The 16,155-nt window shown below is 40.3% G+C and overlaps 1 protein-coding gene across 1 annotated transcript in view; it reads left to right on the top strand.

Annotated features, from left to right (window-relative positions):
- Positions 1-16,155, top strand: part of frmd3 (FERM domain containing 3) — a 71,421-nt gene that overhangs the window by 31,026 nt on the left and 24,240 nt on the right. Inside the window, exons 5-10 of the mRNA XM_065950386.1 lie at positions 4,050-4,147; positions 7,126-7,249; positions 10,370-10,457; positions 12,413-12,501; positions 12,706-12,769; positions 15,708-15,796. Coding sequence (XP_065806458.1) covers positions 4,050-4,147; positions 7,126-7,249; positions 10,370-10,457; positions 12,413-12,501; positions 12,706-12,769; positions 15,708-15,796 — 552 coding nt within the window. The remainder of the gene's footprint in view (positions 1-4,049; positions 4,148-7,125; positions 7,250-10,369; positions 10,458-12,412; positions 12,502-12,705; positions 12,770-15,707; positions 15,797-16,155) is intronic.

Raw genomic sequence — 16,155 nt, 5'->3', positions numbered from 1 at the left:
TTTGAATCTTTACCACACACAGAGTGCGGTGACATGAACAACAGTACATCTCTTTGTGTCATACTTGGGTCAAATTGATTTGGACTAATTTGGGTCAATTGAATTTGGAGAGATTTGGGCAAAATTAATTTGGACTCCATGGTCTTGAGGGTGGAGTATTTTTGTAATTATTAGTAATTAGTATTGAGTAATATTTTTTTGTGGTAAATTTATTGTGAATGATTGATGAATTCTGGTTCTGTGAAACCTCATACAAAGCTGAGTCTTTCACCAGTGACCTGAAGGGCACTGTGAGTTGTAAACAGCTGATGACAGTCAGCGTTGGTATAACTGTGCCTGGTTCCTAGGTCTATAGTCTTTATAGTCTTCTCTTTGCTTGTTGAGCGTGGACTCGACATGTCCAGCTGTTGTTTTTGAAGCCTGAAGAAGTTTTCCTCAGATTTCCGGAGAGCTGCGGCCAGCATGTGCTTCTCCTCCACAGTCTTTATGTAGTTGTTCAAAGTGTCCTTCAGCTCATCTTGAAGCTTTCCACTGGTGATCCTTTCTCTCTCAGAGGCAATTTGATCAACTCTCTGCTGCAACTCAGAGTTCTTCGTCTGTTGCTTTGTGAGTGCGTCTTCAAGTTGTGTCCGCCTTTTCTTGCTCTCCAGCTCATGTGCATTGAGTGCGTCTACTGTGCGCTCCAGCATATCAACGGAAGACTTCTTCTCCGCAAAACGTTCAGAGAGGGAGCGATACTTTGACTTAAGTTTGTCATACTTTCTCTCTGCATCCTGGAATTTATGCCTGATATCTGCATTCTCCATCTTCAGTGTCTGCACATTGTACATGACACGCTCTGAGGACACAGAGGCTTCTCTTAGCTAGGTTGTCTGGAGTTTTAGAGATTCAACCTCAGCCTGGCTTTTTAAAATCATCTCCTCACAGTGCTTCTGTTGAATTTTGACTGAAGACCTTAACCCTTCTTCCATATTTAGGCTTTTTTCTAATGCCAGAGTCTTCTCAGAGAGCTCTGCTTCTAGCCTCTGAATCTTTTCATTTGCTTCTGAGTACCTGGCCTTCATCAGTTCCTCCTCAAATCTCCTACGTTCTCCGTCTTCCTGAAGCTGTTTTTGTGCAAGCTGGCACTCGTCCAGGGCAATCTTCAGCGTTTCGTTCTCAGACTTCAGCTCATGGCTTTTCTGTGTCAGAAATTCTACTACCTTCAAGAGTGAACAGTTATTGGCTTGTTCCTCTTTGAAGTCGGAGGCCTGCTGGTTCACTTTCTCCTGCAGGGAGGAAACAATGTGGTCCTTGCCTTCAATTTAAATTTCAAGACTCTAATTAATGTTGAGTAGGGATTTGATGTCTTTGTTTTTCTGCAGAATTTTGTTCTTCTGCTCATCAATGTGTCTTCTTAGTTGCTTGTTTATAGCACAATTGTCCTTCTCACGCTTTTCTGATTCTTCTTGCAGACTCTGCAATTGCTCCAGATAATCTGTGAGCTTCTCAATCGCAGTATTTTTCTCTTCAAGCTCAGCGGTCAATTCACAGGTCTCGTTATCCAGCTTTGCAAGCTGGCACTCGGTCAGGGCAGCCTCAAGTTCATTCTGCAGCCTGGTATTCTCAGAAGTTAGTTCTAGGAATTTCTGATTATTGATATCCAGGGATTTGATTTCTTTGTCTTTCTCAAGACTTTTCTTCTGCTGCTCGACGAGTTGGTCATTTGGAGACGCCTCCAAATTGCTGCTGAGCTTCTTGATTTCCTGTTTTTTGTCTTCGAGCTCAGAGCACATTTCACTGACTTTGTCTGTCAGTTTTTGCCTGGACCACTTCAGTTCTTTCTGAGACTTTTTATAATCAGCCAATTTGGCATTTAATCTCTCAATTTCAACACTGAAACTGCGTGTGTTAGCTTGCTCCTCCTCTAGAGCCTTTGAAAGCGCTTCTTTTTGTTTTCGTTCCTCCTCCAGGGCTTTATTCTCATGAGATCTGGTGCTTTTTTCAAGAGGTACTATGTCTCTTTTCTTCTTCCTCAGATCATCTTGGAGATCAGCATATTTCTGTGATCTCTCCGATTTGGCAGATCCATCAGATCTGGTAATTCTCTGAGATCTATCTGATCTTTTAGATTTCTCAGATCCATTAGAACTATCTGATCTCTCTGATATGTCCAAGCATCTTGAAGTATACAAGAAATTTGATATCTCCAAGCTTTCCAAGTTCTCCAAGTTCTCCAAGTTCTTGGATCTCTTCGGTATCTTTTCTTCAACAACCTCTGATCTCTCCGATCTGTGTGAGCTGTAGGTGGCGTTTAGTTGTCCATCACCAGGCTTAATAAAATGAAATCTTGTATATAATGTTTTTCTATTAGCGAGTAAAATGTAATCATGTGATCATTACAGACCAGCTGCTTTAGCATCAAAACAAGCTAAATGCATATCTACATACAAGTATTTCACACTAAAACTACTCCATGAGGATTAAATGCAGCAGCGGATTCATGAAGCTAAAAAAAATTTCGGGCAGTCCCAACATATGTGTATAAAATCCAAAAAGTCCACATCCTCTCCAGCACAACTCAGAAGTACTGGGATGGATGGGGTGTTTAAGTATCGCATTTTGACTTTCCAGTCAAACTCTCATCAAAATGTGTTTTTAAATAAGTAGTACTGGTTTAAATACTGATGTAAATGCAGTTCAATAAGTGGATGACATACGATCTTATTTGAGAAACAGTCCAAAGATCACCAGACCACACTTTTAATTGTACAAATACTTTTTCATACTCAATCTGTCGGCCACACCTGCAGATTACAGCCCAACTCGACCACGCAGGTCAAAAGTCACGCTCCACCACTGGTTACTGCTTGCAAAAAACTTTCAAAGTAAAGTTTCCGCTTCGGAAGTTTACCATTATTTCAAAGCTTTCGGAACAAATTTTAGCATATATTAAATCTGCTTTGTTGTCAGAAAGTTTTAAGCAAAAACTGAGCTTACCTACACAAACTTAGTATCATCGGGGAAGAGATGGGAATCACAGCGGGAGAAGAAGTGACAGAAAAAAGAAAAGGGAGGACAAACATTGAGTCACAAAAGAGAGGGGGATAAGTTTAACTCAAATTTGAGCAATATGGAGTAAACATTTTAAGATTCTACATTTTGTAGTTTTAAAGACAATTCATGTATAATATTTTCATTGATTAAACTGAACAAATGAGCTCATATTACCCAGAGGAAGTTCTACCCTCAGGACAAACTGCACTTCTTGGTGTCTAAAAAAAGCAGCATGTTAAAGATATAGTGTGAGATATTCAGAGAGTAAAATGAGAACACAGAGAAAGGATGAATGCCACAAAGAAGTAACAGATAAGGACATAATTAAACACACTGAAAAGGTCGAGTAAATATCGCCGGCAAAGTAAACCTCTACTGACAGACTCTGTGTGAAACGACACTAGAGCAGCCAGCTTCTCATACATGGTTCATACTGTCTTTTTGCTGCTTCTTTGACTTAAGTTACAAAACAATTTTAATGAGTTTCTTTAAGTCAGGGTTTCATCTCCTCCGGTAACCCGTCTGTTCCCATGGCAACACAAGTCCCTGTAGTTTCTGCACCACACTGTCATTTCTCAGCTCCTTGGTAACGCGGGGGGGAAAAAAAACCTACTTTTCAGCAGCATGCCTGATGCTGTTTCCGTGGAAACCACAGTTGCAGTTGCCGCTGTACAGTTGTTGTTTTCATGGCGTTACTTTATAAACGATATAGTTAACGCGGCTTGATCACTGAACATGAAATAAAAAACAATAGCTGTGTTGGTTTGATTGATTTCACCTTTCACCTTCAGGAAATGTTAAATGTGAAGCTTATTGGACATGACAACAGAACTGATTCGTTTTTATAATGTTTGAGATACATGATGTCTGGATAACCAATGGCACAGCTCATATTTTAAAGTTTTTAAATCAATCTGTGGTACTGCAGCCCTACTCTGCGGCTCTATAGATCAAACAAACTGTGAGTTTAAATTTTCAGTTTTTCTCATTCTCCATCGTGTCTGTGTTTCCAGGTATCTCCTGTACCTCCAGCTGAAGAGAGACATCTACCATGGTCGTCTTCTCTGTCCTTTTGCTGAAGCTGCATATCTGGGAGCGTGCATCATACAGGGTGAGGCCAAATGAAAACAAGAAGTGACTCTGGTATTAACAGTCTCATGTGGATTAAGCATGTCTCAGCTAAATCCCGACTGTCTTGCATTTGTTGTAGGTTTGTAGGCTCACTGCACCTTGAGTACTGCACATTTTGTACATCTTGTGTTTTCAGATTTTTTATGCTCTATTATATAAAATTATGCTCTATTATATAAAAAAATTGCTTCTTATATTGGATTTTATTTAAGTTCTTGCTGTTTTTGACTCATTTCCTTAATTTTGCACCAACACACAAAGTCAAATTCATTGTATGTGCACATGTACTTGGCAACAGAGATATGTATAAATGATATATATTATATATATATATAATATTTATAAGAGCCGATGACCAGAGCCAACATCAGTGGAGTTTTCTGTCCAGTTTGAAATTGGAAAGTGGCCTCGGAGCAGTCAGGCAGGAGTCAACTCGTCTTTGTTTACTACCAGGATTCTTCCTGCGATGAATTCAATACTAATCAGAGAACATTATACTTCTGTATCACACTTTTGGTCCACTTGTTAATGTCCCCATGTGAAAACAGACCAAACTTGAGGTCGTTATGTAACAATGTGACAAACTGAACCATAATTCGGACCAGAGCAAACTAACTATGGGTGTGAAAATTGGGCGGCAGGAGCTCAGTCTGGAGGGACTTGGGTTGGGAACCGGAGGGTTGCCGGTTCAAGTCCCGGTGCAGACCAAATATGGAAGTTGGTCTGGTAGCTGGAGAGGTGCCAGATCACTTCCTGAGCACTGCAGAGGTGCCCTTGAGCAAGGCACCAAACCCCCTCCCCACCACCAGCTCAGGAGCGCCTGCTGTGGGCAGCTCCGTCACTCTGACATCTCTCCATTAGTGCATGTCCATAGGATCCTGTTTGTGCATGTGTGTGTATATTTCAGCCTGTGTGTGTATGTGTGTGTGTATTGCATGGTTAACAGAGTGTAAAAACAGAAATTTCCCCTTGCGGAGATCAATAAAAGTAAATCTTAATCTTAATCTTAAAACACCCTAAATATAAATGACTTTTGTTTATCTCTTAAACAGACAAAGCTGACTGTTAAAAATAAATTATTCCTACAGACTACACATCACAAGATGTGCATGCACCCATGGGTAAATGGAAAAGAGATCATGCAAACATCTTTCCCCTCTGTTAATTAGTAGTAACACTTAAATGTTGAATCATATTGCAAAGCCACTTGCTTCAATATGGATTAAGAGTGGAATTAGCAGTCCTGTATCATATAAATAGACCCCCTCGGGCTGATACATAAATCCGTGAACTGTGTAAACTCTCTCTGATTGGCTCGTATCCCCAGAGAGCAGAGGATGACTGGCTGCGAAATCCCGACCTAGAGCGCGTCTGCAGCTTATCATTGGCTGCTTTGTTTAACAAGGGCAGGTCCCACTTTGTCAGGGTGTTGATTACAGAGCTGGAGAATATAGGTTGTGGATTACTGTTTAATTAAACTCCAGGCAAGTATTTGTTTTAACCTTCATTATGCCTGTTAATTAAAAAAGGATTTAAAAGAGAAATGAGTGTCTGTTAGGACTTTGTTCTTGATTCAATAAGGAATATGTTTATCTATAAAGCTAATGAGTATTTTCAGCTGTGATAATTATAACAGCCTGTGTTGAAAAAGATCTGTCTTTAGCAAATCTGCTGATGACACAAGGCTTCTAAAACCCATGTGAAAGACATAGTTTGACATTTGGGGTAGTAGTTTATTCTGTTTTTTGGGGGGGTTTTTGTGGAAAGTAAGATTAGCTAACTGATTACTCCTAAAAATAACACCTTTCAATATATATAATAGAGCCCAACCCATTAATCTTCCAGCTGATGATATCGGCCGATATTAGCGTATCAAGTGAATACCGGTATTGGCTAATTCTATCACAGATATGCACCGATATTTGTAGATTTTAAGCTATAACTCTTGTTGCACTACCAAGCATCACGTGCTTTATAAGAAAAAGATTGTCAATGAAAGTCTCTGAACATAATTAAATGGAATTATTTGATTACTTCTAACATCATAGAGATGAACCCTGGTTGGTGGGCCCCCTTGTGAAGTTTTGTTGAGTGCTCCACCAGACTCCAGAATCATCACTGCTGTTAGGAAGATTTTTTTATGAACTTCAGACAAAGCCAAGCAAGCTTTTTCCACATGTTCAAGTCTTTATACTTAGCTAAACTAACCAGCTGCTGGATCTTGCTTCATATTTACTATATTAAACTTCTAAGTGTTATTCCTCTTCTCAGCTAGCTCTCCAACACCATGCCATTAAGATTACTTTAGGACATATTATACCCCTTTTCTACCTTTTCAAACAGTCCCCCTGTGGTCTAAATGAAACATCTGTACTGTGCATTGCTCAAAATATAACATGAATCAAGCAGCAGAGGAGGTTTGTGACCCTGTATAAACGAGCTCTCTCAGAACGCTCCGTTTTGGTGTGTGTGTCTCTTTAAATGCAATGAGCCCCCCCCCCCCGAGTTTTCCTGTAGACATCACTCCTCTGTAGCGAGAATAAAAATGGTGGACCTGCGCAAAAATTTTGTTCTAGGCTGGGGCTGGAGTCCATGGGTGGAGATACCAGGGGAGGAGAGGGTATTTTGTTTACCAGAATCCCACTGTGACATCACAAGTTGAGCAAATTTGAAACGGATAATTTTTCTCTGTGTTGTAAGACTTATGCAGACCACAAACAAAGGACTGGATGGGTTTATTTCACATTTTGTGGGTCAGTAGACACTCAGGCTACCCAAATATATGTTCAAAAACACTGTACAAGTGGATTTTTCATAATATGTCCCCTTTAATATGTCATGTTAAATTGCAAAAGCTTAAAATGTTCCTGTCATAAAGATATACACATTTACACAGTTCTGTGTTTTATCTTGGTCTCTTCTTACCATTTTCCTACTAATTTTACCCTCTGTCTGCAGGTGAGCTAGGGGACTACGACCCAGAGGAGCACCCATCAGACTATATCAGAGACTTCAAGTTGTTCCCAAAACAGTCCCTCAAATTGGAGAGGAAGATTATAGAAATACACAAGAACGAGCTGAGGTAAGAGATCAGTGCATTTGTTTGCCTGATGGAGTTCTTTGTTATCTGGAGCTGCATCGTTGTTATCAGTTCACTGTTTGATTTTGGTGACAGTAGTCGATGCTCAGGCTTTTGATCTGTGTTCTCACGACATGCTGCAGAGACAGTTTTGTTCTCGGCAGGCAGTAAGTTGCTTTGTTCGTTTTTGTTGTACTTCTGGATGGCAGGCGGTGTGAGTGGAAAACATTTGGTTGCAGATTTCTTAGTTAAAATATAAATGTATTCGGGACCGCCACATATACACACAAAACAATTAACATAACATCTGATTTTCTTTCTTAAGCAAATGTCCTTTGCAGACAGAAACAAGAGCAGTTCAGCAAACGAAAGACTGGCTCTCCTCACAGCCTACTCTAAAGTGACACACATCAATAAGTCTGCTGATCTCATACACATTAAAGGTCACATATCGTGCAAAATACACTTTACCATGTTTTCCAACACTACTGTATGTCTCTGGTCTGTATACAAACCATCCGTTTTTATGACAAAAGTCCATCCTCTCCGTCTTTTGCCTGCTCCACTTTTCAAAAAATGTGTGCTCAAACAGGCTGTTTTGAACATTTTCCCGTCATGACATCACAAAGGGCAGTAACCCCTATTGCAAAAGATTTTTCATTTAAGATAAAAAAAAAGGAAATAATAAAAAAATGCCATTCATTTCCAGAGGGAGAAGACACATTTTATATTTCCATTTCCATATCTGGACACCATCATGCTTTTCATTTCAGAATATTCTGAGGTTGAATTATTTTGTAAAGCTGCCTTACAGGATTGATGAGGTTAAAAAAATGGCCTGATCTGGATAAATTAGATCCCCTGATTGATTCTCTCTGATCTACATATGGAAAGAAGATGGCGTGGCCCCTAAAAATGCTCAGACAGGATTAACATTCATAAAGTCTGCAACGTTCTAAGGAAAGCTAAGAAGAAGGCTATGTTTGCACCACAGTGTTTGTGCATGCATGTGGCTATGAGTGTGATAAAGATGAAAATATGGATGTTGTCTCGTTGTCTTATTCTGTGCCTTGTTGGTATATAGGATCACATGATGCACAGGGATGTTTACATGAAACCCTCCCCCCGGTTGTTTACTTGTATCATCACTGCAGCTCATGAATGATGCTGTTAGTTTTGTGACCGTCACACTTAACAGCGATTACAGAACATCAAAGACAAATCCTTGGTTTCCTAAAGCACAGAGACAGACGATGCTAGGAGCCCTCTGTTGGTCCGTCAGACAGGATTAACAGCTTGTAGATTTTTACTGAACTGTAGATGGAGACTTCAGGTTGTTTACAAATGAAATGTTACAGACAGTGTCTGACATGTGTTTATAGCAAAGCAGTTCTTTGCTGTGTTAGTGCACGGAGACAGCGCACACCGTAGTTCCTTAGACAGATTGAAAACTATCCTCATTTTGATGAACATCATGTGAACATGTTGGTTAAACAGCTTTTTATTTACATCGAATCAAATCATTATAATGTCAGAGATGGGAAATGTTGGGAGGAGAGAGAGTGGGGAATGACATGCAGCAAATGGCCGAGGTGGGATTTAAAACCCACAGCTGCTGCGATGGCGACTATAACATTGTTTTTAACAAGAATTTCTAAGTGAAACTTTAGAATGATTTTGTTATTTAGGAAAGGCAAGTTTATTTGTAGAGCACCGTTCATACATCGAGTGACTCAAAGTGCTTAACAGAGTTAAAAAACATCATTAAGCAAATATAAGACATTCAAACACAACCTGTATTAGCACATTACAGTGAAACAGTTAAATGCAAACATCACTGCTTATTAGGCCTCAGTATTTTTATTCTTCTCTCTTGGACATAAAATATTAGACACAACTTGAAATCACTCGTCAGCTGCACTTCTATGTTTCTGTACGGCCTCTAACCTTGTATCGAACCTTTAACTCTTTATATATTGGGACTTGAACCTTTTTTACGTTGTTGCTTTAACACGTTTCTTATCTCTTTCAAATCCTTGAATGCAAACAAATCCTCTAAGGCCTGAGTCCTTTTCTCTTAAGGTCGCTTTCTAACACAAAATGTAATGAACATCTGGTCAGTTTTACTTATTAAACTTGCAGCATTGCCTCTGCAGTGTTTACAATATGGACCTGTAGAGATATAGAAAAAGATAAGTAGACAGATTCTTCTGGCTTCCTCAAACTGACTAACAGGAAGTGACCTGTGTCCTCAAGCATGACAAACAAACATCAAACTAAAAGTCCATCTAACATTATGGCTTGAAGGCAACACGGTGTGTAACGTCAACAATATCTATCCCGGGTTCACCGGTGTTGTGGTTTTTCTTTCTGGTTCTCTGAAGCAGCTTTCTATTGTCTGAAGTTGATGGCAAGTTTCCGACATTAAAGGGGGCGTGTCTGTGAAAAATAAACTATGAGTTAATAATAACAATTATTCATGGTGTATAGTTAAGTCATTGAATTTCTTTGTAAACACAACAATGAAAACAGAGCAAATGTAGGTTGTAAATGTCCATTTCAGTAGCAAGGACCACTCCACAACAATATTTATACAAATTAAAGTGACTCTGTATGATATATTGAGACGGATGTATGTGTATGAGAGGGGTGTAGGTGAGAGATGGCCGTCATCTTTAAGGCTGGTCTGGGAGGTTGATCGGAAATCGGGCGAAAGGGAGACTCAGAGTGGAGGTTTCTTCTCGGGCATTAATCTACCCGGCCCAGACTGTAACCTGAAATGTTGAGACACGGGAGAGGCATGTGCCGAGACGAAAAGGAAGGGATGAGGAATAAAGGAAGGGAGGGTGGGTTGAAGGAACTGAGACAAACAGAGTGAGGTGAGGTGACCAGGTGTAAGTCGGCTTGCCGGGTAATTGGAGGTGTGGTTTTAGGCGTGGTCCTGCTCCTGAACTTAAAACATTAACTCGGTTTGGACTCATGGGGGAACAAAACCAAAAAAATAAAAAATTGTATTAACACAAAGTCATTATAATACCTGCAGTGTACTTTCATCCAAACATCCAGAGCCACCTAGCTAACACTGACAATGTGTCGATTCGTTTCTCCTCTTCTCTCTTTCAGGGGTCAGTGTGCTTCTTTTGCAGAGTTGAACATGCTCCAAAGAGCTCATAGCCTGGAGACGTACGGAGTTGACCCTCACCCCTGCAAGGTAACGTCACCAGAGAACGCCCACTTGAGCAGTCTGTTATTATGTGAGGCCTGGTGCTGTCCCCATGTGATAACAGTGATGCAAAACTCTCTTTTTCCATGTTGGTTCAATTTATTCTGCACCTGTAGATAGGTGAGATGCAATGTAGAGTCTCATTTCAGTAGAAATGTTCACTGAAGTTGTCCGTGCATGTTGTCCAGAGGGGAGCACTCTGACTGTTTCCATTGCGCACATAAAGTCACCTGTCTTCTTTACACTTTGCTCGCTTGCTTGCTCTTAATTTGCATATTAAACAGACAAATATACACATGGTTAGCTTTACCCTCGGCAACCTTTCAGCAAACCAAAGAGTTCACCAAATAAAGGAATAGTAGAGGTTGGACTGACAAGATATACGAGGGAAGGTCAACAAATGTCACATTTTCATACTTTCACTTCTGATTAGAAATAACCTTCGCACATCCATTTCACAAGACCGGTGTGTAGGGGAGCAATGTGTCCCTCAAAAACTTAAAGGTAACTCCCACACACTGTCTAATTTGAAAAAAAAAAAAACATTTAGTGGCAACGTTTCTGTACTATACATTCAAGAGGCCAACCTAAAACCGATAAATGTTTGCCAGTTAGACAGTGTGTGGGAGTTTACCTTTAAAGGCTGAATGTGCTACATTTTACACATAAATGTAGCACAAATCAAGTAAATCCTCTGAAAATAACTCTGTGAGTCATGACTGTCTACATTGAGTGTGACACCCGAGTCCCACTGTCTGTGATGTATCTACAGCGTGTTTACATCGCCAGGACGGCCGGCCGACTCATCCCCTCGTGTGTAAAAGGTTTTGATTGAGGGACTAGAGAAAGAAGAATAACATACTGTACTCACTGCTTATTTGAATGACACAGTCATGTCATGTAAATGTATATGCAGTGTGAAGATACGAGCAAAATAAAGAGCGCTAGCATTAGCATGCTAACACTACAATGCATCGCAAGTTGTTTTGGTTTCATGCTGGTGCTCAAGGGCGACATCTACTGGATCATAAAATCATATTCTTCCCTTAAGTTACTATACTTACTTAGGCTTTCTTATCTGGGAACATGATTCCAGCAAGAGAAGTCTGGTTCCTATGGCAACTTTACGTTCATGAAATGTATATTTTCATTGATTGGTCAGCGTCATTCCCCTTTTCATAACAACTCTGGTCAGATTTACTTTGCAAACTTTGCTTTATTTGACTGTGATGAGAACACTGCTAGTGTTTTTCCCTGTACTCCTATGAGAGATGGATCAGACTACATCTGATAGAGAAAAGTAATATTTGACAATCCGCTCTCCTGATCATCCTCCGCCTTGCCAGATTGCACAATATGGACACCGTCCCATGAACAGCCGAGTCCGCCTGGCAGATTAAAGGGATAATTCTGTCTGCTGGAGAGGATCTCCTTTATCTGCTCAGATTCTGTCATTTGCTTTTTTTATTTGGTTTGCTGGAATTAGGAATGAATCATCCGTATAGATCTGTGAAGATCATGAATCAAAAGGAGCCTGCAAGAAAATGTGAGGAAACATAAAGTCACTAAAAAAGAAGGAAAAGAAAAGCACTCCTGCAGAACGAAGGAGGTCAATATATCGTGAACAGCCATGCGGAGAGTGACAGGAACATCTTGTTTATATTCTCTGGAGTTGATGTTTTTTTTTTTTTTGATCTCAGACTGAGTCTAACTGTTCTGTGTTTTCACTCTTTGCTGTTGATGCCATTTACGGAGAATTTGGGGGTTGACATTTGGAACAAAACAGTGATTTGTGTTGGTGTCATTACCATGGAGATTATCGATGCCCACTCGCCACCCCGCTGTTCATCCACCTGGATGCCATAATGCCATGTTCTGCCTCTCACACTGCATATGTGTGTGTGTGTGTGTGTGTGTGTGTGTGTGTGTGTGTGTGTTTGCAGGATTTCACAGGCTCCACAGCGTTCCTCGGATTCACAGCCACAGGTTTTGTGGTCTTCCAGGGGAACAAGAGGATCCACCTCCTCAAATGGTACAAATTTCACATTTATTATCCGATATCAACCAGTGGGCACCTTAAACCTTGACGCAACAATATGTAACTTTTCCACCTTAAAATAGTAATTTTTAACAACATGGTAGGCATCTCTCCCATGTAGTGCGGCCATTGTTTGTTTACTGCAGTAACTCTGTCCACTGTCCTGTCCACAGAATTAAACCTTGTGGTTGTTTGCAGGAACGATGTGAGCAAGCTGAAGTTTGAGGGGAAAACCTTTTACGTCATCGGGATTCAGAAAGAGGTGAGTGCAGCGTCCTCCTGCATGAACGTCTCCTCTAAAGGGTAAACCTGAACACTAGACTTTGCTGTGTAGTTTCCTCCATTGTGATAACGAATTGTGAAGTCTTGTACTTAAGTGCAGCATGATGATGACCTTGACCTCCTACATTTGTAGAGAGTTGTTCTTCTGGATTAAAAACTCCCCCCTGACTTTTAGATTCACAGTAGGACTCTACTGTACTGTTTTTATCCTCTGTCCGCGTTCCTTTCTTTCCTTTCATCATACGGGTAATGGTTACATCAGATAAATGTGCTTTACAGTTTGTCTGTGTAAACTTGTCCACCATCACACACACTGTATATGTGTGTGTCACTGTTTCAGATCTCCTTAACAGGCAGGATGCACTGTAACAGGATGGTGGGTGTGTTACGACTAACCTCCTCGCTCACATTATGTGTCCACTGTGGCCCAAATATGAGACGCCTTCACTGCAGTCAGGAAACATGAAAATAACACAGAGAGCAAATATTGTCTTTAAACGCAGGTTTCTCGCATTTGGGACACAGGTTTCATCCGTACGCTCATCTTTGTCATCCAGCCCAGCAGGGGGGTGTCCAGATTTTTTTTTTTGACTGGGTTGGCCCAACTCAGGCTAAACTAATTCACGGGAGGCCTAAAGTTTGCCTGCACAGACAAACCCAAATTATTATAATTTATCAACACTTTCTGTCTCCACTACTCATCTCTATTTTAAATACTAACATGAAAAGTATCATATAAATGCTATTGTACTTGGGCACTTTTTAAACTTTATAACGTAACACAACAGATTGGCAGCATATACAAATTACTGCCTGAAGTATGTCCAAAGTCATTATTTTAGGTACTTAAAAAGCAAGCAAACTCCTGAACACTGACTAACTTGCAAAAAACTACACTTATTAGCCATGGTTTAGTCCTAAACTTAAACATTTTTGCTTTGTTTTAGGAACTGAAACAATGTGCAGGACTTTGCTATCAACTTTTTAAAAACCCAGTTCTCCCTGAGCACCTGTGTAATGAAAAACATGTGCGAAGTATTTTTCTATAATTTAAGATATCAATAAATGTTGTGCTTCAAATGCTAAATGCTAAAATGTAAGCAAAACAACCATTGCAGCCTCTTACAACACAGCCTCATTGTGGTTTAGGATTTGGGGTTGGCACCTGGGGTGGCCAATCACATTTCATGGGGGCCCATGCCACCCCTGGCCGGTCCTCTGGACACGCCCCTGCAGCCCAGAGCTTTGGTAGATTCTGAGCAGCAGAGCACTGTGGTGCACATTGCCCCATATATTTTCATATAACCTTTAAACTGCTTAAAAAAAGAGAAGACTGTGTCCACCATTGCTGTTTCTCTCACACATTAACCCACATTCTTAATTTAGCTGCAGCCAGGTTGCTCTGTAATCTACCAATCAGCCAATCCAGCACATAACTCTTCTCTTCGTTACAGAGGCTTAAAACCAGCTCTCTCATCTCTGCTTAGCCCGTCAGTCTGTCTGCCTGTTTGTCTGTTTGGCGACTCATGAGTGGCTGAGGATGCAGTTTGATCTTTGTGTTTCTGTCTCTTCTCTCTGTGTGTAAACATAGTCATCAATGGTGAGTAAACACATGAAATAATAGCAGCACAAAACAATGTTGTTCTGAGAACCTCAGATTTAAAATGCCTCTGTTCACAGTCCTGCCCTCACCTCACCTTTGACCTGGGGGAACTTTTTCATCTTGACCACATTCATGTCTCTGTTCATTGTTGTTTGTGTCATCATGTGTTAGTTTTCTTAAATGTCTGTACTGCTTCAGATATCTCCATTATCAGTTAACAATAACATGCTAGTGTTCATATCTTTATTCTAATTTTGTCCTTATGTGTCTGTAAGTGTTCGTTCGTATATTTGTGAACATTCACATCATTTGAGTTGTTTTTTTTTCATTATAATTAATCAGAAGTTTATTCAGAGTCTTCCACAATGTGACAGGTCACTGCATGATTTCACTCTCTGCCCTCACTGGTGTTATTAAGCCGAAAACACATGAACTTAACAGTCCCACTTTGAACTGATAACTACTTCAAATGGCCTTTTTACTGCAGCACATGCTTGAAAATCTTTTCAATCAGAGTTAAATTAACCTGCTGCAACCGTATATGCTGTTGATATTCTCAGATGCTCTATGTATACTGCAATAAATAAAAGATTAAAATGTCACGTCATGCTTTCTAAGCACTTTTGTCATGTCAGCCAAAGTGGGACCAAAGACAACTTTAAACATGCAGATCTGGTACTCTCACACATGGACGCTGCAGCACATGTGTGTTTGTCATAACAGAAATACCTGATGTGTGACGCTGAGGGGGCTGAGCAATATCGCTGACTTTAGAAAAAGCAACAAGCTGCATCAGTGCACAGCTGTAAACTGTGTGTGGAGGTTTTTCTTTAGACTAGTTCATGTTTCAACATCCCTGTCTTTTCTTTTTATAAATATGACTAATGGTTATGTCTAGCCATTGCTGTATCTGTTTTACAGTACCTCCCTCCCTTGTTATTGATCTCTGTATTTCCTCTCTCTCTCTCTCCCTCTCCCCTCGTTGTAAAGCAGCATTGATCTGGTCTCTTGTATTACCAGACACACAGGAGTGAAAACCAGACATTTACAGGAATACATCCCCCTCCTCCCTGTCCATAAAAACCAGTGTTCTGCAGCCTACAAGCTCTTTTACTGCTGGACATTGAGGCCAAATCACTATCTGTCCAGCATCCTGCTAAGCTTACCACTTTGGGTCTGTGGGTCAGCATTTTGCACAGCTCCCTCTCACCGTGTTCAGCACTTCTCTCACCTCTCTTTTTTTTTTTTTTTTTGGTGATCTCTTTTATTATCCTCACTGTTTTTGTCTTTCTCCTGTTTTTGTCCTTTTCTGCAGAAGAAACTGGTGTTGACATTTCACACATCGACCCCTGCAGCGTGTAAGCACTTATGGAAGTGTGGGGTGGAGAACCAGGCCTTTTACAAGTGCGTCAACACACATACACACACACACACACACCCAAAATGTCCCTTTGTCAATAAAAAGTTAGTTGTTGTTGGTAGAAAATGTCCTAAAAGATGAGTAAGTATTCCCAAGATGGGTGATAGGCTTTGCATAAATAAAATAAAAATAATCATCTAATATTCAAATCAAATAATGCTACAGATAAAAGAACAATTAAAGACAAAACAATATTTACATATTTTAAGTAGGATTTAAAAAAACGTGTATGTTGATGATAACACATGTAGGCAACCCTTTATACTTTGTAGCTGTACTTGGATACTTGTACTTGTACTTTTTGCTGCCTGAAAATTTCAGGCAGCTGGTCCCCAAAGTCTTC

Source organism: Labrus bergylta, chromosome 2 (assembly GCF_963930695.1).
Source record: "Labrus bergylta chromosome 2, fLabBer1.1, whole genome shotgun sequence".
NCBI classification, from domain to species: domain Eukaryota; kingdom Metazoa; phylum Chordata; class Actinopteri; order Labriformes; family Labridae; genus Labrus; species Labrus bergylta.
Note: the sequence above shows the minus strand (reverse complement) of the source record. Positions and strands in the feature narration are given on the sequence as shown.